At 60.5% G+C, this 23,350-nt stretch overlaps 1 protein-coding gene across 5 annotated transcripts in view; it reads right to left on the bottom strand.

Annotated features, from left to right (window-relative positions):
• Window positions 1–23,350, bottom strand: part of LOC121275310 (ribosome-binding protein 1-like) — a 165,213-nt gene that overhangs the window by 81,045 nt on the left and 60,818 nt on the right. For all 5 annotated transcript variants that reach the window (XM_041182778.1, XM_041182780.1, XM_041182777.1 and 2 more), the window contains exon 3: window positions 18,178–18,335. In XM_041182778.1, coding sequence (XP_041038712.1) covers window positions 18,178–18,335 — 158 coding nt within the window. The remainder of the gene's footprint in view (window positions 1–18,177; window positions 18,336–23,350) is intronic.

A 23,350-nucleotide genomic window follows, 5' to 3' on the forward strand; every position in this document is an offset into this window, starting at 1 on the left:
GAGCAGGGGAGAGAGAGAGACAGAGCAGGGGAGAGAGAGAGACAGAGCAGGGGAGAGAGAGAGACAGAGCAGGGGAGAGAGAGAGACAGAGCAGGGGAGAGAGAGAGACAGAGCAGGGGAGAGAGAGAGACAGAGCAGGGGAGAGAGAGAGACAGAGCAGGGGAGAGAGAGAGACAGAGCAGGGGAGAGAGAGAGACAGAGCAGGGGAGAGAGAGAGACAGAGCAGGGGAGAGAGAGAGACAGAGCAGGGGAGAGAGAGAGACAGAGCAGGGGAGAGAGAGAGACAGAGCAGGGGAGAGAGAGAGACAGAGCAGGGGAGAGAGAGAGACAGAGCAGGGGAGAGAGAGAGACAGAGCAGGGGAGAGAGAGAGACAGAGCAGGGGAGAGAGAGAGACAGAGCAGGGGAGAGAGAGAGACAGAGCAGGGGAGAGAGAGAGACAGAGCAGGGGAGAGAGAGAGACAGAGCAGGGGAGAGAGAGAGACAGAGCAGGGGAGAGAGAGAGACAGAGCAGGGGAGAGAGAGAGACAGAGCAGGGGAGAGAGAGAGACAGAGCAGGGGAGAGAGAGAGACAGAGCAGGGGAGAGAGAGAGACAGAGCAGGGGAGAGAGAGAGACAGAGCAGGGGAGAGAGAGAGACAGAGCAGGGGAGAGAGAGAGACAGAGCAGGGGAGAGAGAGAGACAGAGCAGGGGAGAGAGAGAGACAGAGCAGGGGAGAGAGAGAGACAGAGCAGGGGAGAGAGAGAGACAGAGCAGGGGAGAGAGAGAGACAGAGCAGGGGAGAGAGAGAGACAGAGCAGGGGAGAGAGAGAGACAGAGCAGGGGAGAGAGAGAGACAGAGCAGGGGAGAGAGAGAGACAGAGCAGGGGAGAGAGAGAGACAGAGCAGGGGAGAGAGAGAGACAGAGCAGGGGAGAGAGAGAGACAGAGCAGGGGAGAGAGAGAGACAGAGCAGGGGAGAGAGAGAGACAGAGCAGGGGAGAGAGAGAGACAGAGCAGGGGAGAGAGAGAGACAGAGCAGGGGAGAGAGAGAGACAGAGCAGGGGAGAGAGAGAGACAGAGCAGGGGAGAGAGAGAGACAGAGCAGGGGAGAGAGAGAGACAGAGCAGGGGAGAGAGAGAGACAGAGCAGGGGAGAGAGAGAGACAGAGCAGGGGAGAGAGAGAGACAGAGCAGGGGAGAGAGAGAGACAGAGCAGGGGAGAGAGAGAGACAGAGCAGGGGAGAGAGAGAGACAGAGCAGGGGAGAGAGAGAGACAGAGCAGGGGAGAGAGAGAGACAGAGCAGGGGAGAGAGAGAGACAGAGCAGGGGAGAGAGAGAGACAGAGCAGGGGAGAGAGAGAGACAGAGCAGGGGAGAGAGAGAGACAGAGCAGGGGAGAGAGAGAGACAGAGCAGGGGAGAGAGAGAGACAGAGCAGGGGAGAGAGAGAGACAGAGCAGGGGAGAGAGAGAGACAGAGCAGGGGAGAGAGAGAGACAGAGCAGGGGAGAGAGAGAGACAGAGCAGGGGAGAGAGAGAGACAGAGCAGGGGAGAGAGAGAGACAGAGCAGGGGAGAGAGAGAGACAGAGCAGGGGAGAGAGAGAGACAGAGCAGGGGAGAGAGAGAGACAGAGCAGGGGAGAGAGAGAGACAGAGCAGGGGAGAGAGAGAGACAGAGCAGGGGAGAGAGAGAGACAGAGCAGGGGAGAGAGAGAGACAGAGCAGGGGAGAGAGAGAGACAGAGCAGGGGAGAGAGAGAGACAGAGCAGGGGAGAGAGAGAGACAGAGCAGGGGAGAGAGAGAGACAGAGCAGGGGAGAGAGAGAGACAGAGCAGGGGAGAGAGAGAGACAGAGCAGGGGAGAGAGAGAGACAGAGCAGGGGAGAGAGAGAGACAGAGCAGGGGAGAGAGAGAGACAGAGCAGGGGAGAGAGAGAGACAGAGCAGGGGAGAGAGAGAGACAGAGCAGGGGAGAGAGAGAGACAGAGCAGGGGAGAGAGAGAGACAGAGCAGGGGAGAGAGAGAGACAGAGCAGGGGAGAGAGAGAGACAGAGCAGGGGAGAGAGAGAGACAGAGCAGGGGAGAGAGAGAGACAGAGCAGGGGAGAGAGAGAGACAGAGCAGGGGAGAGAGAGAGACAGAGCAGGGGAGAGAGAGAGACAGAGCAGGGGAGAGAGAGAGACAGAGCAGGGGAGAGAGAGAGACAGAGCAGGGGAGAGAGAGAGACAGAGCAGGGGAGAGAGAGAGACAGAGCAGGGGAGAGAGAGAGACAGAGCAGGGGAGAGAGAGAGACAGAGCAGGGGAGAGAGAGAGACAGAGCAGGGGAGAGAGAGAGACAGAGCAGGGGAGAGAGAGAGACAGAGCAGGGGAGAGAGAGAGACAGAGCAGGGGAGAGAGAGAGACAGAGCAGGGGAGAGAGAGAGACAGAGCAGGGGAGAGAGAGAGACAGAGCAGGGGAGAGAGAGAGACAGAGCAGGGGAGAGAGAGAGACAGAGCAGGGGAGAGAGAGAGACAGAGCAGGGGAGAGAGAGAGACAGAGCAGGGGAGAGAGAGAGACAGAGCAGGGGAGAGAGAGAGACAGAGCAGGGGAGAGAGAGAGACAGAGCAGGGGAGAGAGAGAGACAGAGCAGGGGAGAGAGAGAGACAGAGCAGGGGAGAGAGAGAGACAGAGCAGGGGAGAGAGAGAGACAGAGCAGGGGAGAGAGAGAGACAGAGCAGGGGAGAGAGAGAGCGCGCAGGGGAGAGAGAGAGCGCGCAGGGGAGAGAGAGAGCGCGCAGGGGAGAGAGAGAGCGCGCAGGGGAGAGAGAGAGCGCGCAGGGGAGAGAGAGCGCGCAGGGGAGAGAGAGCGCGCAGGGGAGAGAGAGCGCGCAGGGGAGAGAGAGAGCGCGCAGGGGAGAGAGAGCGCGCAGGGGAGAGAGAGCGCGCAGGGGAGAGAGAGCGCGCAGGGGAGAGAGAGCGCGCAGGGGAGAGAGAGCGCGCAGGGGAGAGAGAGCGCGCAGGGGAGAGAGAGCGCGCAGGGGAGAGAGAGCGCGCAGGGGAGAGAGAGCGCGCAGGGGAGAGAGAGCGCGCAGGGGAGAGAGAGCGCGCAGGGGAGAGAGAGCGCGCAGGGGAGAGAGAGCGCGCAGGGGAGAGAGAGCGCGCAGGGGAGAGAGAGCGCGCAGGGGAGAGAGAGCGCGCAGGGGAGAGAGAGCGCGCAGGGGAGAGAGAGCGCGCAGGGGAGAGAGAGCGCGCAGGGGAGAGAGAGCGCGCAGGGGAGAGAGAGCGCGCAGGGAGAGAGAGCGCGCAGGGGAGAGAGAGCGCGCAGGGGAGAGAGAGCGCGCAGGGGAGAGAGAGCGCGCAGGGGAGAGAGAGCGCGCAGGGGAGAGAGAGCGCTCAGGGGAGAGAGAGAGCTCAGGGGAGAGAGAGAGCGCAGGGGAGAGAGAGAGCGCAGGGGAGAGAGAGAGCGCAGGGGAGAGAGAGAGAGAGAGCAGGGGAGAGAGAGAGAGAGCAGGGGAGAGAGAGAGAGAGAGCAGGGGAGAGAGAGAGAGAGCAGGGGAGAGAGAGAGAGAGAGAGAGACAGAGCAGGGGAGAGAGAGAGAGACAGAGCAGGGGAGAGAGAGAGAGACAGAGCAGGGGAGAGAGAGAGAGACAGAGCAGGGGAGAGAGAGAGAGAGAGAGCAGGGGAGAGAGAGAGAGAGAGCAGGGGAGAGAGAGAGAGAGAGCAGGGGAGAGAGAGAGAGAGAGCAGGGGAGAGAGAGAGAGAGAGAGCAGGGGAGAGAGAGAGAGAGAGAGCGCAGGGGAGAGAGAGAGAGAGAGAGCGCAGGGGAGAGAGAGAGAGAGAGAGCGCAGGGGAGAGAGAGAGCGCAGGGGAGAGAGAGAGCGCAGGGGAGAGAGAGAGCGCAGGGGAGAGAGAGAGCGCAGGGGAGAGAGAGCGCGCAGGGGAGAGAGAGCGCGCAGGGGAGAGAGAGCGCGCAGGGGAGAGAGAGCGCGCAGGGGAGAGAGAGCGCGCAGGGAGAGAGAGCGCGCAGGGGAGAGAGAGAGCGCAGGGGAGAGAGAGAGCGCAGGGGAGAGAGAGAGCGCAGGGGAGAGAGAGAGCGCAGGGGAGAGAGAGAGCGCAGGGGAGAGAGAGAGCGCAGGGGAGAGAGAGAGCGCAGGGGAGAGAGAGAGCGCAGGGGAGAGAGAGAGCGCAGGGGAGAGAGAGCGCGCAGGGGAGAGAGAGCGCGCAGGGGAGAGAGAGCGCGCAGGGGAGAGAGAGCGCGCAGGGGAGAGAGAGCGCGCAGGGGAGAGAGAGCGCGCAGGGGAGAGAGAGCGCGCAGGGGAGAGAGAGAGCGCAGGGGAGAGAGAGAGCGCAGGGGAGAGAGAGCGCGCAGGGGAGAGAGAGCGCGCAGGGGAGAGAGAGCGCGCAGGGGAGAGAGAGCGCGCAGGGGAGAGAGAGCGCGCAGGGGAGAGAGAGCGCGCAGGGGAGAGAGAGAGCGCGCAGGGGAGAGAGAGCGCGCAGGGGAGAGAGAGCGCGCAGGGGAGAGAGAGCGCGCAGGGGAGAGAGAGCGCGCAGGGGAGAGAGAGCGCGCAGGGGAGAGAGAGCGCGCAGGGGAGAGAGAGCGCGCAGGGGAGAGAGAGCGCGCAGGGGAGAGAGAGCGCGCAGGGGAGAGAGAGCGCGCAGGGGAGAGAGAGCGCGCAGGGGAGAGAGAGCGCGCAGGGGAGAGAGAGCGCGCAGGGGAGAGAGAGCGCGCAGGGGAGAGAGAGCGCGCAGGGGAGAGAGAGCGCGCAGGGGAGAGAGAGCGCGCAGGGGAGAGAGAGCGCGCAGGGGAGAGAGAGCGCGCAGGGGAGAGAGAGCGCGCAGGGGAGAGAGAGCGCGCAGGGGAGAGAGAGCGCGCAGGGGAGAGAGAGCGCGCAGGGGAGAGAGAGCGCGCAGGGGAGAGAGAGCGCGCAGGGGAGAGAGAGCGCGCAGGGGAGAGAGAGCGCGCAGGGGAGAGAGAGCGCGCAGGGGAGAGAGAGCGCGCAGGGGAGAGAGAGCGCGCAGGGGAGAGAGAGCGCGCAGGGGAGAGAGAGCGCGCAGGGGAGAGAGAGCGCGCAGGGGAGAGAGAGCGCGCAGGGGAGAGAGAGCGCGCAGGGGAGAGAGAGCGCGCAGGGGAGAGAGAGCGCGCAGGGGAGAGAGAGCGCGCAGGGGAGAGAGAGCGCGCAGGGGAGAGAGAGCGCGCAGGGGAGAGAGAGCGCGCAGGGGAGAGAGAGCGCGCAGGGGAGAGAGAGCGCGCAGGGGAGAGAGAGCGCGCAGGGGAGAGAGAGCGCGCAGGGGAGAGAGAGCGCGCAGGGGAGAGAGAGCGCGCAGGGGAGAGAGAGCGCGCAGGGGAGAGAGAGCGCGCAGGGGAGAGAGAGCGCGCAGGGGAGAGAGAGCGCGCAGGGGAGAGAGAGCGCGCAGGGGAGAGAGAGCGCGCAGGGGAGAGAGAGCGCGCAGGGGAGAGAGAGCGCGCAGGGGAGAGAGAGCGCGCAGGGGAGAGAGAGCGCGCAGGGGAGAGAGAGCGCGCAGGGGAGAGAGAGCGCGCAGGGGAGAGAGAGCGCGCAGGGGAGAGAGAGCGCGCAGGGGAGAGAGAGCGCGCAGGGGAGAGAGAGCGCGCAGGGGAGAGAGAGCGCGCAGGGGAGAGAGAGCGCGCAGGGGAGAGAGAGCGCGCAGGGGAGAGAGAGCGCGCAGGGGAGAGAGAGCGCGCAGGGGAGAGAGAGCGCGCAGGGGAGAGAGAGCGCGCAGGGGAGAGAGAGCGCGCAGGGGAGAGAGAGCGCGCAGGGGAGAGAGAGCGCGCAGGGGAGAGAGAGCGCGCAGGGGAGAGAGAGCGCGCAGGGGAGAGAGAGCGCGCAGGGGAGAGAGAGCGCGCAGGGGAGAGAGAGCGCGCAGGGGAGAGAGAGAGCGCAGGGGAGAGAGAGAGCGCAGGGGAGAGAGAGAGCGCAGGGGAGAGAGAGAGCGCAGGGGAGAGAGAGAGCGCAGGGGAGAGAGAGAGCGCAGGGGAGAGAGAGAGCGCAGGGGAGAGAGAGAGCGCAGGGGAGAGAGAGAGCGCAGGGGAGAGAGAGAGCGCAGGGGAGAGAGAGAGCGCAGGGGAGAGAGAGAGCGCAGGGGAGAGAGAGAGCGCAGGGGAGAGAGAGAGCGCAGGGGAGAGAGAGAGCGCAGGGGAGAGAGAGAGCGCAGGGGAGAGAGAGAGCGCAGGGGAGAGAGAGAGCGCAGGGGAGAGAGAGAGCGCAGGGGAGAGAGAGAGCGCAGGGGAGAGAGAGAGCGCAGGGGAGAGAGAGAGCGCAGGGGAGAGAGAGAGCGCAGGGGAGAGAGAGAGCGCAGGGGAGAGAGAGAGCGCAGGGGAGAGAGAGAGCGCAGGGGAGAGAGAGAGCGCAGGGGAGAGAGAGAGCGCAGGGGAGAGAGAGAGCGCAGGGGAGAGAGAGAGCGCAGGGGAGAGAGAGAGCGCAGGGGAGAGAGAGAGCGCAGGGGAGAGAGAGAGCGCAGGGGAGAGAGAGAGCGCAGGGGAGAGAGAGAGCGCAGGGGAGAGAGAGAGCGCAGGGGAGAGAGAGAGCGCAGGGGAGAGAGAGAGCGCAGGGGAGAGAGAGAGCGCAGGGGAGAGAGAGAGCGCAGGGGAGAGAGAGAGCGCAGGGGAGAGAGAGAGCGCAGGGGAGAGAGAGAGCGCAGGGGAGAGAGAGAGCGCAGGGGAGAGAGAGAGCGCAGGGGAGAGAGAGAGCGCAGGGGAGAGAGAGAGCGCAGGGGAGAGAGAGAGCGCAGGGGAGAGAGAGAGCGCAGGGGAGAGAGAGAGCGCAGGGGAGAGAGAGAGCGCAGGGGAGAGAGAGAGCGCAGGGGAGAGAGAGAGCGCAGGGGAGAGAGAGAGCGCAGGGGAGAGAGAGAGCGCAGGGGAGAGAGAGAGCGCAGGGGAGAGAGAGAGCGCAGGGGAGAGAGAGAGCGCAGGGGAGAGAGAGAGCGCAGGGGAGAGAGAGAGCGCAGGGGAGAGAGAGAGCGCAGGGGAGAGAGAGAGCGCAGGGGAGAGAGAGAGCGCAGGGGAGAGAGAGAGCGCAGGGGAGAGAGAGAGCGCAGGGGAGAGAGAGAGCGCAGGGGAGAGAGAGAGCGCAGGGGAGAGAGAGAGCGCAGGGGAGAGAGAGAGCGCAGGGGAGAGAGAGAGCGCAGGGGAGAGAGAGAGCGCAGGGGAGAGAGAGAGCGCAGGGGAGAGAGAGAGCGCAGGGGAGAGAGAGAGCGCAGGGGAGAGAGAGAGCGCAGGGGAGAGAGAGAGCGCAGGGGAGAGAGAGAGCGCAGGGGAGAGAGAGAGCGCAGGGGAGAGAGAGAGCGCAGGGGAGAGAGAGAGCGCAGGGGAGAGAGAGAGCGCAGGGGAGAGAGAGAGCGCAGGGGAGAGAGAGAGCGCAGGGGAGAGAGAGAGCGCAGGGGAGAGAGAGAGCGCAGGGGAGAGAGAGAGCGCAGGGGAGAGAGAGAGCGCAGGGGAGAGAGAGAGCGCAGGGGAGAGAGAGAGCGCAGGGGAGAGAGAGAGCGCAGGGGAGAGAGAGAGCGCAGGGGAGAGAGAGAGCGCAGGGGAGAGAGAGAGCGCAGGGGAGAGAGAGAGCGCAGGGGAGAGAGAGAGCGCAGGGGAGAGAGAGAGCGCAGGGGAGAGAGAGAGCGCAGGGGAGAGAGAGAGCGCAGGGGAGAGAGAGAGCGCAGGGGAGAGAGAGAGCGCAGGGGAGAGAGAGAGCGCAGGGGAGAGAGAGAGCGCAGGGGAGAGAGAGAGCGCAGGGGAGAGAGAGAGCGCAGGGGAGAGAGAGAGCGCAGGGGAGAGAGAGAGCGCAGGGGAGAGAGAGAGCGCAGGGGAGAGAGAGAGCGCAGGGGAGAGAGAGAGCGCAGGGGAGAGAGAGAGCGCAGGGGAGAGAGAGAGCGCAGGGGAGAGAGAGAGCGCAGGGGAGAGAGAGAGCGCAGGGGAGAGAGAGAGCGCAGGGGAGAGAGAGAGCGCAGGGGAGAGAGAGAGCGCAGGGGAGAGAGAGAGCGCAGGGGAGAGAGAGAGCGCAGGGGAGAGAGAGAGCGCAGGGGAGAGAGAGAGCGCAGGGGAGAGAGAGAGCGCAGGGGAGAGAGAGAGCGCAGGGGAGAGAGAGAGCGCAGGGGAGAGAGAGAGCGCAGGGGAGAGAGAGAGCGCAGGGGAGAGAGAGAGCGCAGGGGAGAGAGAGAGCGCAGGGGAGAGAGAGAGCGCAGGGGAGAGAGAGAGCGCAGGGGAGAGAGAGAGCGCAGGGGAGAGAGAGAGCGCAGGGGAGAGAGAGAGCGCAGGGGAGAGAGAGAGCGCAGGGGAGAGAGAGAGCGCAGGGGAGAGAGAGAGCGCAGGGGAGAGAGAGAGCGCAGGGGAGAGAGAGCGCGCAGGGGAGAGAGAGAGCGCAGGGGAGAGAGAGAGCGCAGGGGAGAGAGAGAGCGCAGGGGAGAGAGAGAGCGCAGGGGAGAGATAGAGCGCAGGGGAGAGATAGAGCGCAGGGGAGAGATAGAGCGCAGGGGAGAGATAGAGCGCAGGGGAGAGATAGAGCGCAGGGGAGAGATAGAGCGCAGGGGAGAGATAGAGCGCAGGGGAGAGATAGAGCGCAGGGGAGAGATAGAGCGCAGGGGAGAGATAGAGCGCAGGGGAGAGAGCAGGGGAGAGAGAGAGAGAGAGAGAGAGCAGGGGAGAGAGAGAGAGAGAGAGAGAGCAGGGGAGAGAGAGAGAGAGCAGGGGAGAGAGAGAGAGAGCAGGGGAGAGAGAGAGAGCAGGGGAGAGAGAGAGAGCAGGGGAGAGAGAGAGAGAGAGCAGGGGAGAGAGAGAGAGAGAAGGGGAGAGAGGGAGAGAGAAGGGGAGAGAGGGAGAGAGAAGGGGAGAGAGGGAGAGAGGGGAGGGGAGAGAGAGAAGAGGGGAGAGAGAGAGGAGGGGAAAGAGAGGAGGGGAGAGAGAGAGAGAGAGAGAGGAGGGGAGAGAGAGAGAGAGAGAGGAGGAGAGAGAGAGAGAGAGAGGAGGGGAGAGAGAGAGAGAGAAGAGGGGAGAGAGAGAGAGAGAGAGAGAGGAGGGGAGAGAGAGAGAGAGGAGGGGAGAGAGAGAGAGAGCAGGGGAGAGAGAGAGAGAGAGAGAGCAGGGGAGAGAGAGAGAGAGAGAGCAGGGGAGAGAGAGAGAGCAGGGGAGAGAGAGAGAGAGCAGGGGAGAGAGAGAGAGAGCAGGGGAGAGAGAGAGAGAGAGAGAGCAGGGGAGAGAGAGAGAGAGAGAGCAGGGGAGAGAGAGAGAGCAGGGGAGAGAGAGAGAGAGAGAGGAGGGGAGAGAGAGAGAGAGAGAGGAGGGGAGAGAGAGAGAGAGAGCAGGGGAGAGAGAGAGAGAGAGAAGAGGGGAGAGAGAGAGAGAGAGAGAGAGGAGGGGGAGAGAGAGAGAGAGGAGGGGAGAGAGAGAGAGAGCAGGGGAGAGAGAGAGAGAGAGAGAGCAGGGGAGAGAGAGAGAGAGAGAGAGCAGGGGAGAGAGAGAGAGAGAGAGCAGGGGAGAGAGAGAGAGAGAGAGCAGGGGAGAGAGAGAGAGCAGGGGAGAGAGAGAGAGCAGGGGAGAGAGAGAGAGAGAGCAGGGGAGAGAGAGAGAGAGAGAGAGAGGGCAGGGGAGAGAGAGAGAGAGAGAGCAGGGGAGAGAGAGAGAGCAGGGGAGAGAGAGAGAGAGAGAGCAGGGGAGAGAGAGAGAGCAGGGGAGAGAGAGAGAGAGCAGGGGAGAGAGAGAGAGAGCAGGGGAGAGAGAGAGAGAGCAGGGGAGAGAGAGAGAGAGAGCAGGGGAGAGAGAGAGAGAGCAGGGGAGAGAGAGAGCGCGCAGGGGAGAGAGAGCGCGCAGGGGAGAGAGAGCGCGCAGGGGAGAGAGAGCGCGCAGGGGAGAGAGAGCGCGCAGGGCAGAGAGAGCGCGCAGGGGAGAGAGCGCGCGCAGGGGAGAGAGCGCGCGCAGGGGAGAGAGAGCGCGCAGGGGAGAGAGAGCGCGCAGGGGAGAGAGAGCGCGCAGGGGAGAGAGAGCGCGCAGGGGAGAGAGAGCGCGCAGGGGAGAGAGAGCGCGCAGGGGAGAGAGAGCGCGCAGGGGAGAGAGAGCGCGCAGGGGAGAGAGAGCGCGCAGGGGAGAGAGAGCGCGCAGGGGAGAGAGAGCGCGCAGGGGAGAGAGAGCGCGCAGGGGAGAGAGAGCGCGCAGGGGGAGAGAGAGCGCGCAGGGGAGAGAGAGCGCGCAGGGGAGAGAGAGCGCGCAGGGGAGAGAGAGCGCGCAGGGGAGAGAGAGCGCGCAGGGGAGAGAGAGCGCGCAGGGGAGAGAGAGCGCGCAGGGGAGAGAGAGCGCGCAGGGGAGAGAGAGCGCGCAGGGGAGAGAGAGCGCGCAGGGGAGAGAGAGCGCGCAGGGGAGAGAGAGCGCGCAGGGGAGAGAGAGCGCGCAGGGGGAGAGAGAGCGCGCAGGGGAGAGAGAGCGCGCAGGGGAGAGAGAGCGCGCAGGGGAGAGAGAGCGCGCAGGGGAGAGAGAGCGCGCAGGGGAGAGAGAGCGCGCAGGGGAGAGAGAGCGCGCAGGGGAGAGAGAGCGCGCAGGGGAGAGAGAGCGCGCAGGGGAGAGAGAGAGCTCAGGGGAGAGAGAGAGCTCAGGGGAGAGAGAGAGCTCAGGGGAGAGAGAGAGCTCAGGGGAGAGAGAGAGCCCAGGGGAGAGAGAGAGCGCAGGGGAGAGAGAGAGAGAGAGCAGGGGAGAGAGAGAGAGAGCAGGGGAGAGAGAGAGAGAGAGCAGGGGAGAGAGAGAGAGAGCAGGGGAGAGAGAGAGAGAGAGAGAGACAGAGCAGGGGAGAGAGAGAGAGACAGAGCAGGGGAGAGAGAGAGAGACAGAGCAGGGGAGAGAGAGAGAGAGAGAGCAGGGGAGAGAGAGAGAGAGAGCAGGGGAGAGAGAGAGAGAGAGCAGGGGAGAGAGAGAGAGAGAGAGCAGGGGAGAGAGAGAGAGAGAGAGCAGGGGAGAGAGAGAGAGAGAGAGAGCAGGGGAGAGAGAGAGAGAGAGAGAGCGCAGGGGAGAGAGAGAGAGAGAGAGCGCAGGGGAGAGAGAGAGCGCAGGGGAGAGAGAGAGCGCAGGGGAGAGAGAGAGCGCAGGGGAGAGAGAGAGCGCAGGGGAGAGAGAGAGCGCAGGGGAGAGAGAGAGCGCAGGGGAGAGAGAGAGCGCAGGGGAGAGAGAGAGCGCAGGGGAGAGAGAGAGCGCAGGGGAGAGAGAGAGCGCAGGGGAGAGAGAGAGCGCAGGGGAGAGAGAGAGCGCAGGGGAGAGAGAGAGCGCAGGGGAGAGAGAGAGCGCAGGGGAGAGAGAGAGCGCAGGGGAGAGAGAGCGCGCAGGGGAGAGAGAGCGCGCAGGGGAGAGAGAGAGCGCAGGGGAGAGAGAGAGCGCAGGGGAGAGAGAGAGCGCAGGGGAGAGAGAGAGCGCAGGGGAGAGAGAGAGCGCAGGGGAGAGAGAGAGCTCAGGGGAGAGAGAGAGCTCAGGGGAGAGAGAGAGCGCAGGGGAGAGAGAGAGAGAGAGCAGGGGAGAGAGAGAGAGAGAGCAGGGGAGAGAGAGAGAGAGAGCAGGGGAGAGAGAGAGAGAGCAGGGGAGAGAGAGAGAGAGCAGGGGAGAGAGAGCGCGCAGGGGAGAGAGAGCGCGCAGGGGAGAGAGAGCGCGCAGGGGAGAGAGAGCGCGCAGGGGAGAGAGAGCGCGCAGGGGAGAGAGAGCGCGCGGGGGAGAGAGAGCGCGCAGGGGAGAGAGAGCGCGCAGGGGAGAGAGAGCGCGCAGGGGAGAGAGAGCGCGCAGGGGAGAGAGAGCGCGCAGGGGGAGAGAGAGCGCGCAGGGGAGAGAGAGCGCGCAGGGGAGAGAGAGCGCGCAGGGGAGAGAGAGCGCGCAGGGGAGAGAGAGCGCGCAGGGGAGAGAGAGCGCGCAGGGGAGAGAGAGCGCGCAGGGGAGAGAGAGCGCGCAGGGGAGAGAGAGCGCGCAGGGGAGAGAGAGCGCGCAGGGGAGAGAGAGCGCGCAGGGGAGAGAGAGCGCGCAGGGGAGAGAGAGCGCGCAGGGGAGAGAGAGCGCGCAGGGGAGAGAGAGCGCGCAGGGGAGAGAGAGCGCGCAGGGGAGAGAGAGCGCGCAGGGGAGAGAGAGCGCGCAGGGGAGAGAGAGCGCGCAGGGGAGAGAGAGCGCGCAGGGGAGAGAGAGCGCGCAGGGGGAGAGAGAGCGCGCAGGGGAGAGAGAGCGCGCAGGGGAGAGAGAGCGCGCAGGGGAGAGAGAGCGCGCAGGGGAGAGAGAGCGCGCAGGGGAGAGAGAGCGCGCAGGGGAGAGAGAGCGCGCAGGGGAGAGAGAGCGCGCAGGGGAGAGAGAGCGCGCAGGGGAGAGAGAGCGCGCAGGGGAGAGAGAGCGCGCAGGGGAGAGAGAGCGCGCAGGGGAGAGAGAGCGCGCAGGGGAGAGAGAGCGCGCAGGGGAGAGAGAGCGCGCAGGGGAGAGAGAGCGCGCAGGGGAGAGAGAGCGCGCAGGGGAGAGAGAGCGCGCAGGGGAGAGAGAGCGCGCAGGGGAGAGAGAGCGCGCAGGGGAGAGAGAGCGCGCAGGGGAGAGAGAGCGCGCAGGGGAGAGAGAGCGCGCAGGGGAGAGAGAGAGCGCGCAGGGGAGAGAGAGCGCGCAGGGGAGAGAGAGCGCGCAGGGGAGAGAGAGCGCGCAGGGGAGAGAGAGCGCGCAGGGGAGAGAGAGCGCGCAGGGGGAGAGAGAGCGCGCAGGGGAGAGAGAGCGCGCAGGGGAGAGAGAGCGCGCAGGGGAGAGAGAGCGCGCAGGGGAGAGAGAGCGCGCAGGGGAGAGAGAGCGCGCAGGGGGAGAGAGAGCGCGCAGGGGAGAGAGAGCGCGCAGGGGAGAGAGAGCGCGCAGGGGAGAGAGAGCGCGCAGGGGAGAGAGAGCGCGCAGGGGAGAGAGAGCGCGCAGGGGAGAGAGAGCGCGCAGGGGAGAGAGAGCGCGCAGGGGAGAGAGAGCGCGCAGGGGAGAGAGAGCGCGCAGGGGAGAGAGAGCGCGCAGGGGAGAGAGAGCGCGCAGGGGAGAGAGAGCGCGCAGGGGGAGAGAGAGCGCGCAGGGGAGAGAGAGCGCGCAGGGGAGAGAGAGCGCGCAGGGGAGAGAGAGCGCGCAGGGGAGAGAGAGCGCGCAGGGGAGAGAGAGCGCGCAGGGGAGAGAGAGCGCGCAGGGAGAGAGAGCGCGCAGGGGGAGAGAGAGCGCGCAGGGGAGAGAGAGCGCGCAGGGGAGAGAGAGCGCGCAGGGGAGAGAGAGCGCGCAGGGGAGAGAGAGCGCGCAGGGGAGAGAGAGCGCGCAGGGGAGAGAGAGCGCGCAGGGGAGAGAGAGCGCGCAGGGGAGAGAGAGCGCGCAGGGGAGAGAGAGCGCGCAGGGGAGAGAGAGCGCGCAGGGGAGAGAGAGCGCGCAGGGGAGAGAGAGCGCGCAGGGGAGAGAGAGCGCGCAGGGGAGAGAGAGCGCGCAGGGGAGAGAGAGCGCGCAGGGGAGAGAGAGCGCGCAGGGGAGAGAGAGCGCGCAGGGGAGAGAGAGCGCGCAGGGGAGAGAGAGCGCGCAGGGGAGAGAGAGCGCGCAGGGGAGAGAGAGAGCGCAGGGGAGAGAGAGAGCGCAGGGGAGAGAGAGAGCGCAGGGGAGAGAGAGAGCGCAGGGGAGAGAGAGAGCGCAGGGGAGAGAGAGAGCGCAGGGGAGAGAGAGAGCGCAGGGGAGAGAGAGAGCGCAGGGGAGAGAGAGAGCGCAGGGGAGAGAGAGAGCGCAGGGGAGAGAGAGAGCGCAGGGGAGAGAGAGAGCGCAGGGGAGAGAGAGAGCGCAGGGGAGAGAGAGAGCGCAGGGGAGAGAGAGAGCGCAGGGGAGAGAGAGAGCGCAGGGGAGAGAGAGAGCGCAGGGGAGAGAGAGAGCGCAGGGGAGAGAGAGAGCGCAGGGGAGAGAGAGAGCGCAGGGGAGAGAGAGAGCGCAGGGGAGAGAGAGAGCGCAGGGGAGAGAGAGAGCGCAGGGGAGAGAGAGAGCGCAGGGGAGAGAGAGAGCGCAGGGGAGAGAGAGAGCGCAGGGGAGAGAGAGAGCGCAGGGGAGAGAGAGAGCGCAGGGGAGAGAGAGAGCGCAGGGGAGAGAGAGAGCGCAGGGGAGAGAGAGAGCGCAGGGGAGAGAGAGAGCGCAGGGGAGAGAGAGAGCGCAGGGGAGAGAGAGAGCGCAGGGGAGAGAGAGAGCGCAGGGGAGAGAGAGAGCGCAGGGGAGAGAGAGAGCGCAGGGGAGAGAGAGAGCGCAGGGGAGAGAGAGAGCGCAGGGGAGAGAGAGAGCGCAGGGGAGAGAGAGAGCGCAGGGGAGAGAGAGAGCGCAGGGGAGAGAGAGAGCGCAGGGGAGAGAGAGAGCGCAGGGGAGAGAGAGAGCGCAGGGGAGAGAGAGAGCGCAGGGGAGAGAGAGAGCGCAGGGGAGAGAGAGAGCGCAGGGGAGAGAGAGAGCGCAGGGGAGAGAGAGAGCGCAGGGGAGAGAGAGAGCGCAGGGGAGAGAGAGAGCGCAGGGGAGAGAGAGAGCGCAGGGGAGAGAGAGAGCGCAGGGGAGAGAGAGAGCGCAGGGGAGAGAGAGAGCGCAGGGGAGAGAGAGAGCGCAGGGGAGAGAGAGAGCGCAGGGGAGAGAGAGAGCGCAGGGGAGAGAGAGAGCGCAGGGGAGAGAGAGAGCGCAGGGGAGAGAGAGAGCGCAGGGGAGAGAGAGAGCGCAGGGGAGAGAGAGAGCGCAGGGGAGAGAGAGAGCGCAGGGGAGAGAGAGAGCGCAGGGGAGAGAGAGAGCGCAGGGGAGAGAGAGAGCGCAGGGGAGAGAGAGAGCGCAGGGGAGAGAGAGAGCGCAGGGGAGAGAGAGAGCGCAGGGGAGAGAGAGAGCGCAGGGGAGAGAGAGAGCGCAGGGGAGAGAGAGAGCGCAGGGGAGAGAGAGAGCGCAGGGGAGAGAGAGAGCGCAGGGGAGAGAGAGAGCGCAGGGGAGAGAGAGAGCGCAGGGGAGAGAGAGAGCGCAGGGGAGAGAGAGAGCGCAGGGGAGAGAGAGAGCGCAGGGGAGAGAGAGAGCGCAGGGGAGAGAGAGAGCGCAGGGGAGAGAGAGAGCGCAGGGGAGAGAGAGAGCGCAGGGGAGAGAGAGAGCGCAGGGGAGAGAGAGAGCGCAGGGGAGAGAGAGAGCGCAGGGGAGAGAGAGAGCGCAGGGGAGAGAGAGAGCGCAGGGGAGAGAGAGAGCGCAGGGGAGAGAGAGAGCGCAGGGGAGAGAGAGAGCGCAGGGGAGAGAGAGAGCGCAGGGGAGAGAGAGAGCGCAGGGGAGAGAGAGAGCGCAGGGGAGAGAGAGAGCGCAGGGGAGAGAGAGAGCGCAGGGGAGAGAGAGAGCGCAGGGGAGAGAGAGAGCGCAGGGGAGAGAGAGAGCGCAGGGGAGAGAGAGAGCGCAGGGGAGAGAGAGAGCGCAGGGGAGAGAGAGAGCGCAGGGGAGAGAGAGAGCGCAGGGGAGAGAGAGAGCGCAGGGGAGAGAGAGAGCGCAGGGGAGAGAGAGAGCGCAGGGGAGAGAGAGAGCGCAGGGGAGAGAGAGAGCGCAGGGGAGAGAGAGAGCGCAGGGGAGAGAGAGAGCGCAGGGGAGAGAGAGAGCGCAGGGGAGAGAGAGAGCGCAGGGGAGAGAGAGAGCGCAGGGGAGAGAGAGAGCGCAGGGGAGAGAGAGAGCGCAGGGGAGAGAGAGAGCGCAGGGGAGAGAGAGAGCGCAGGGGAGAGAGAGAGCGCAGGGGAGAGAGAGAGCGCAGGGGAGAGAGAGAGCGCAGGGGAGAGAGAGAGCGCAGGGGAGAGAGAGAGCGCAGGGGAGAGAGAGAGCGCAGGGGAGAGAGAGAGCGCAGGGGAGAGAGAGAGCGCAGGGGAGAGAGAGAGCGCAGGGGAGAGAGAGAGCGCAGGGGAGAGAGAGAGCGCAGGGGAGAGAGAGAGCGCAGGGGAGAGAGAGAGCGCAGGGGAGAGAGAGAGCGCAGGGGAGAGAGAGAGCGCAGGGGAGAGAGAGAGCGCAGGGGAGAGAGAGAGCGCAGGGGAGAGAGAGAGCGCAGGGGAGAGAGAGAGCGCAGGGGAGAGAGAGAGCGCAGGGGAGAGAGAGAGCGCAGGGGAGAGAGAGAGCGCAGGGGAGAGAGAGAGCGCAGGGGAGAGAGAGAGCGCAGGGGAGAGAGAGAGCGCAGGGGAGAGAGAGAGCGCAGGGGAGAGAGAGAGCGCAGGGGAGAGAGAGAGCGCAGGGGAGAGAGAGAGCGCAGGGGAGAGAGAGAGCGCAGGGGAGAGAGAGAGCGCAGGGGAGAGAGAGAGCGCAGGGGAGAGAGAGAGCGCAGGGGAGAGAGAGAGCGCAGGGGAGAGAGAGAGCGCAGGGGAGAGAGAGAGCGCAGGGGAGAGAGAGAGCGCAGGGGAGAGAGAGAGCGCAGGGGAGAGAGAGAGCGCAGGGGAGAGAGAGAGCGCAGGGGAGAGAGAGAGCGCAGGGGAGAGAGAGAGCGCAGGGGAGAGAGAGAGCGCAGGGGAGAGAGAGAGCGCAGGGGAGAGAGAGAGCGCAGGGGAGAGAGAGAGCGCAGGGGAGAGAGAGAGCGCAGGGGAGAGATAGAGCGCAGGGGAGAGATAGAGCGCAGGGGAGAGATAGAGCGCAGGGGAGAGAGAGAGCGCAGGGGAGAGAGAGAGCGCAGGGGAGAGATAGAGCGCAGGGGAGAGATAGAGCGCAGGGGAGAGATAGAGCGCAGGGGAGAGATAGAGCGCAGGGGAGAGATAGAGCGCAGGGGAGAGATAGAGCGCAGGGGAGAGATAGAGCGCAGGGGAGAGATAGAGCGCAGGGGAGAGATAGAGCGCAGGGGAGAGATAGAGCGCAGGGGAGAGATAGAGCGCAGGGGAGAGATAGAGCGCAGGGGAGAGATAGAGCGCAGGGGAGAGATAGAGCGCAGGGGAGAGATAGAGCGCAGGGGAGAGATAGAGCGCAGGGAGAGAGAGAGAGAGAGCAGGGAGACAGAGAGAGAGAGAGCAGTGGTTCAGAGAGAGAGAGAGCAGGGAGACAGAGAGAGAGCAGGGAGACAGAGAGAGAGCTGGGGGTCAGAGAGAGAGCAGGGGGAGTGAGAGAGAGAGAGCAGGGGGGAGAGAGAGAGGAGGGGAGATGGAGAGAGGAGGGGAGATGGAGAGTGGAGGGGAGATGGAGAGTGGAGGGGAGATGGTGAGTGGAGGGGAGAGAGAGAGAGGAGCGAGAGTGAGAGAGGAGGGGAGAGAGAGAGAGAGAGGAGGGGAGAGAGAGAGGAAGGGAGAGAGAGGAGGGGAGAGAGAGAGGAGGGGAGAGAGAGAGGAGGGGAGTGTGAGAGAGGAGGGGAGAGAGAGGAGGGGAGAGAGAGGATGGGAGAGAGAGGAGATGGGAGAGAGAGGATGGGAGAGAGAGGAGATGGGAGAGAGAGGATGGGAGAGAGAGGATGGGAGAGAGAGGAGATGGGAGAGAGAGGAGATGGGAGAGAGAGAGAGAGAGAGAGGGGAGGGAGAGAGAGAGAGGGGAGGGAGAGAGAGGGGAGGGAAGGGAGAGAGAGGGGAGGGGAGAGAGAGAGAGGTGCGGAGAGAGAGAGAGAGAGAGAGAGAGGAGGGGAGAGAGCGAGAGAGTGAGAGAAGGGGGGAGAGAGAGAGAGAGGAGGGGAGAGAGAGAGAGAGGAGGGGAGAGAGAGAGAGAGGGGAGGGGAGAGAGAGAGAGAGAGAGGAGGGGAGAGAGAGAGAGAGGAGGGGAGAGAGAGAGGAGGGGAGAGAGAGAGAGAGGAGGGGAGAGAGAGAGGAGGGGAGAGAGAGAGAGAGGAGGGGAGAGAGAGAGAGGAGGGGAGAGAGAGAGAGAGAGCGGAGGGGAGAGAGAGAGAGGGAGAGGAGGGGAGAGAGAGAGGGAGAGGAGGGGCAGACCTGGGCTGGGATTTTCCGGCCCAGTCGCTGGTGGGACCTGCCACGGGCGAGGCAGTGTCCCAGCTAGAAGTCCCTTGACTAGCGGCGGGACCGGAAAATCGCTGAGTTGGGTGGGTGCGGAAAATCCCGCCCCAGGTGTGGGCATTTCTTATTGTAAGGGCATCTCCAAGTCACTGTCACACGACTTCTAGTAGTTGGTTAAGGAGAGTGGCTTATACTTCAAAATTAAATAATTTTAAAAGGTCTGCAAAGAACTTTGGGACATCCTGAGTCTGTGAAAGGCAACTTTATTTTACAGAGTTCCTGTCAACACAGGAGAAAGAAGCCACATCAGCAAGTCAATGCAATGCTTGGCACTAACTGAACAGGTAGCTTACCGTATGCCAGGTGTCCTGCACGATGCCAGCCTTATCCATCAGGATCTCTATGAGTCGCTGGGCCTCACCCTCGCTGAAATCCATGCTGCCCACTGTGGAAAGCAGGGTCTTGTATGGAATGTAGAGAGGGCCATCCAAGGAGTCAGCAGGAACATTTACTGGGAAAGTGGGACAATAATCCACTGTTAGAGCACTGAGACGGTGAGTCAACTTCTTACCAATCGTTACATATTTCAGTGTCATCATTCTAAGCAACAGATGTTCTACAGTTCTTACTTGCAAATGAGTTACAAAATGATGAACATTATAACTGCATGCAGTCAGAGGCACCTAAAGCAAAAATATATGCTGCTCTGTTAGCTTGAACAGTTTGTGATAGGGGCTCTGAAGGATCAGTGAGTTCACACTGAGAAATCAAACAGATAGGTTCCAGGATGTCCCAGGTCCTGAGCTGATCAGAATTGGGATCAGGTGGGGTAGAATCAGGAAACACTGATTCAGTGACTCTTCTGGAGAAAAGCATTGCGTGGGCATCCTTTGAAGACAGCATCATTCAACTATGTTGGAAAATAGCCACTCACTACCATGAATGATGGTAACTTGAGTTTGGTGGTGGTGGTGGAGCAGAAACGGGAGAAAAATCCATCTGGCTGGCTCATGGTGTCGCCTCCATGGGATTCTGCAGGAGGCAGGGTGACAACAGGTCTGATTGGCCAACTGGCAAAAGCGGCTAACCAATTAAGGGTCCTTAAGAGCTTCATTAAGGGCACTCTCTCAACGCCAGCTGGATTTTCAAGCTGGCTTGCCAGTCACATCAGGAGGTCAGCGGTGAAATAGTGGCTGACTCCCAGCAGCAAACCAAGTAGTTATAAGGAACTCTAAGTTCCATTAAATGGAGAAAGTGCCAAGCACACAAATGGTCAGAACTGCTGCAGTTGCCCATTAGTGAGGGGTACTTTTCCCCTCCTGACAGCCCCTAACCATTTTGGCCCTTCTTATATCATCCATATGTGTCCAGCAACTGGAAATGAAGGCACCTTCATGCCTCCCTGCACTCTTCAGCAGAGCCCACCTCGGGTGATGGGGCTGACAATCTTTCAGTGCTGGAAGGCTTCCAATTGGCCATCTAGACTTGGGGCCTGCCGTCCTTAATTGGACGGAGTTAATTGTCCTTGGGGCGGGGAGGGTGGGTCGTCACTGGAATTTCTGGGTTCCTGACCCGGGACAAAAACGCTGCCCTATATTTCACTTGGGCACTAGAAACATTTCCTTGCCAAACTGGTCTAAATCTAGGGCAACAGCCAACAATTAGTAGCTCAACCTGTACCACACCACGTACAAGACTTGGCAAAGCAACCAGGGCAAAACCCTAGGCAGGACATGAATGGTTAAAAAAAGAATTGGCACTGCAAACAACCTTATTACCCAAAGGTACAACAACAACATGCATTTATATCACACTTTTAACCTAGTAAAATATTCCAAGGTGCTTCACAGGATCATAATCAGAAAATAATTTGACATTGAGCCAAAAAACAGATATTAGGGCAGATGACCAAAAGCTTAGGCAAAGAGGTAGGATTTAAGGAGTTTAACTGACAGCATGGGGCATGCTTTTATACACAGCAACATGTGGTAAACATTAATCACATGATGGCATTGAGACCAAACACAACTCTTTCGCATACAAACATACAGTGCACAATAGTGCCCTGACACAGGCTATGTATCAGTCCCAGACCCAAGTACCTACAATATAAAACACACAGGAACTTTGATATTTTATGTACTTTATTTGTTAGCTGTGCTTCTCAGTTGGTAACAGGTTAGCTGGTCATTTGTGGGACCTTGCTGTGCACAAATGGGCTGCCACATTTCTCCCATCAGAAGTGATTACACTTCAAAAAATACTTAGTTGGCTATAAAGCATCCTGGGATGTCCTGAGGTCTTTTCTCGTTTTAATCATTCCCTATCACGTAGGTATACCACTGCCTATAGAGTGGTGAAAGCAGATTCAATCAACACTAATTTTCCAAAGGGGATTAGATATAAACTTGAAAAGGTAAATAAAAACAGCAGGGCTCTGGGATTCATTGAATAGCACTTCCAAAGAATCTGCACAGGCACAGTGAGTCAAATAGTCTCTTTCCATGCTGTAACATCTATGATAAGCAGAGTTCCCAGATTGCACACTTGTGATCTGACTGGTATAAACAGGATCAGAACAATTAGGATCTCTTTTGGTTGTTATATCCCCAGAAGATCTCCACTGCCTTTCCTGTCCTGATTAAGCAGCTGTTTTGTTTATTTGGTACCCCTGTGCTACACAACTGTCAGCCAGATGTTCTGCCTTATAAACCAGTTCCTTTATTAGCATAAGAGAGCCACATACCAGAAGCAGAAAGAACCAAAACTTGTGGCAGACGGTGAATTTTATTGATGTGCCAACACTCGCAGGGTTTAACACCAACCATTATGTACAAGGGAGCCAGGCCAAAACCAAATTAAAACACAAAATCAGTCCATCCCACAGAATGGATGGTGGAAGTTCTGCCCCAACTCTTATTACATGTTGGAGAACAGATTAAAATTCAGCAAAGTAAATCAGCTCAGGTGAGGGAATTTCATCGAATAAATTAAACAGGGAATATCTCAATACATTCCCAAGATATTGTTCAACCCGTTTTCCATGTCACAGTTAAATGAAATCTGCGACTGTTTTTAACCCATCAATAATGAATTCTGGATTGGGAATTGGTGGCCTGGTTGATCTGTTGAAAATCCAAATTAAAAATCTATCAATTTAGAGCTTTAATAGTGGTTGAAAAGGAACAAAATGCCAGAGGGAGATTCCCTTAACCACACACCGCCCCACGCCCTCATTCCGTCTTCTAGAAATGTGCCACCTGTTCTAGGCCTACAAAATTTGGATTTCCTTTATGCCTCTCATGTACTTCCATGTTCTTCCTCCAGTAGAAGGGAAGGAATGTTAAATATTCCTAATCCTTATTTCATGTCAACTCCATAGTGTAAAGGTTAATGTGACTGTGTAAATGAGGCAGTTCACATCATCTTGGCCACATGATTATCATGATCGGGTTCTCTCTGGCAGCTTCGTGGAGAGGATGAAGTCTCATTCTAGATGTAGTTATCCTTGGTTATTTCTGAATAAAATTGATGTTAAACCCTACCTCAGAAAACTCCAACAATAGTCATTAACGCCTCAAACACAAGAACATTAGATGGCGGCAGCAGGTAAACGGACAGCAGGAAAACGAACAGCCAGTGACCGAAAAGCACATGGGGAAGCAGCAGTAGATTAAACAGGAGGGACAAAAAAGAACGGAACGCAGAAGTCATTACCATTACCAGTACCAGATTGCTCTGCGCAAGCTGCAAGTCCAAAGCAAGCTGAAGTGTGACTGAACTGGCACTGGAGATTTGCAAGGTGCTGCTCCATATTGGGACTCGCTACAAAGCCAAACAGCGGGCTGGTCAGTACACTTCTGCAGACAATGGGTGGTTATGCAGACAATATCCTGGTCAGACATGGGATCAATGAGGAAACCGCCGCACATGACAAAGTAATGAAAGTGCGCCCAGTGACCAGGGGAAAGTGTCGATGCGTTTATTAATGATCTATACTCACTGGCAGAAATGTGCAAGTATGGCAACTTAAAAAGAAGAATTAATGTGAGGTAGAATCACTGTTGAAGTCTTAGACGAAAACTTGCTGGACTTCTTGCAGTCAAGGGCTGACTTAACCCTAAACAAGGCTGTTCAGTCGACCAGGCAAGCTGAGGTTAGAAAACAGAATCGTTCAGTACTTTGAGGTGACAGGAAGGCTCATTTGCGAAGAAGCACCGACTCAGTGCAGTTCATCAAGTTTCAGCATAAAAACGTGGCTGTACAGAAACAGGGGAGGTGTGAAGAGGACGTGGAAAATGCCACAATCAAGTTATCGGTGTGGTGGGAAAAAGCAGCATCGGCACGGATACTGTCCCACCAAAACTGCAGGGTGCCATTTTTGTAAGAAGATGGATCATTTTAAAGCAGTGTATCAGAGGAAGGAGTTTACATTGCAGAAACAAAAAGAAAAACCCTCAAAGGTTTGCAAAATCCAACAAATTGTAGATGTTAATGATTCACAGTGAAATTGAAGGGTCAATGGAAAGTTGGAGTGCTGAAACTTTAGTCAACAGACATAAATGTGTTTTAAACTGGACACTGGAACTGCAGTTTCAGTTCCTTCCAATGCTGAACTGTGGTTACAGCGAGATCGTCTTCAGCCATCAACTGTACAACTCCATGGACCAGGAGGCAGGCAATTAAAGTCATGGGACAGATGGCTGCAACACAACAACATAAAGAGAGGAGAGAGTCACCAAAACTTTATACGTAATCCAGAACCAGGATTGCTCAATTTTAAGTAGAAGAGCTTGCACAGATTTACAACTGATCTACAGAGTGGAGAAATTGAAAAACCAAGAGTAGACTAAAGATTTTAGAGCTGAATTTCCACAATTGTTCAAAGGGCTTGGGAAGCTACACACAGCTTATCATATCACCTAAATGTCCAATGTGTTTGTTTCCACCGTGGAAAGTTCCTCAACCATTCCTGCAGCAGGTAAAGCAGGAAGGTGACACAATGTTACAGCAAGGAGTAATCTCACCTGCAACAAAACCTACAAGTTGGCGTTCAGATATGGTTCCAGTACCGAAATCAAAAGGATCACTTAGAATCTGCATAGATCTCACACAGTTGAATAAAGCCATTGAAAGGGAAACTCATCCAATGTTGTCTGTGGATGAGAGTCTGGGATTCTCACTAAGCAAGACACAAATTGTGACTTTTGGTAATTACCCTTAGATAAGGAATCCAAATTACTTACAACCTTTATTACACCATTTGGGAGATATTGCTTTACCAGATTATCTTTTTGATATCATATCTGCACCTGAGGTTTTTCAGCAGATGGTGACATGTATCCTGGAAGGATTGGAGGGAGTAATTTGCCACATGAATGACATCATAATCCATGGCTGCACTACAACCGAGCATAACGCCAGAGTGACAACTGCTCTACGACATCTACAAGAAGCTGGACTTACCCTTAATAGCATATGAGAGTTCTCGCAACCAACTATTAAATACCTAGAGCATATTGTGCA

The sequence above is a fragment of the Carcharodon carcharias genome, chromosome 2 (assembly GCF_017639515.1).
Source record: "Carcharodon carcharias isolate sCarCar2 chromosome 2, sCarCar2.pri, whole genome shotgun sequence".
NCBI lineage: Eukaryota > Metazoa > Chordata > Chondrichthyes > Lamniformes > Lamnidae > Carcharodon > Carcharodon carcharias.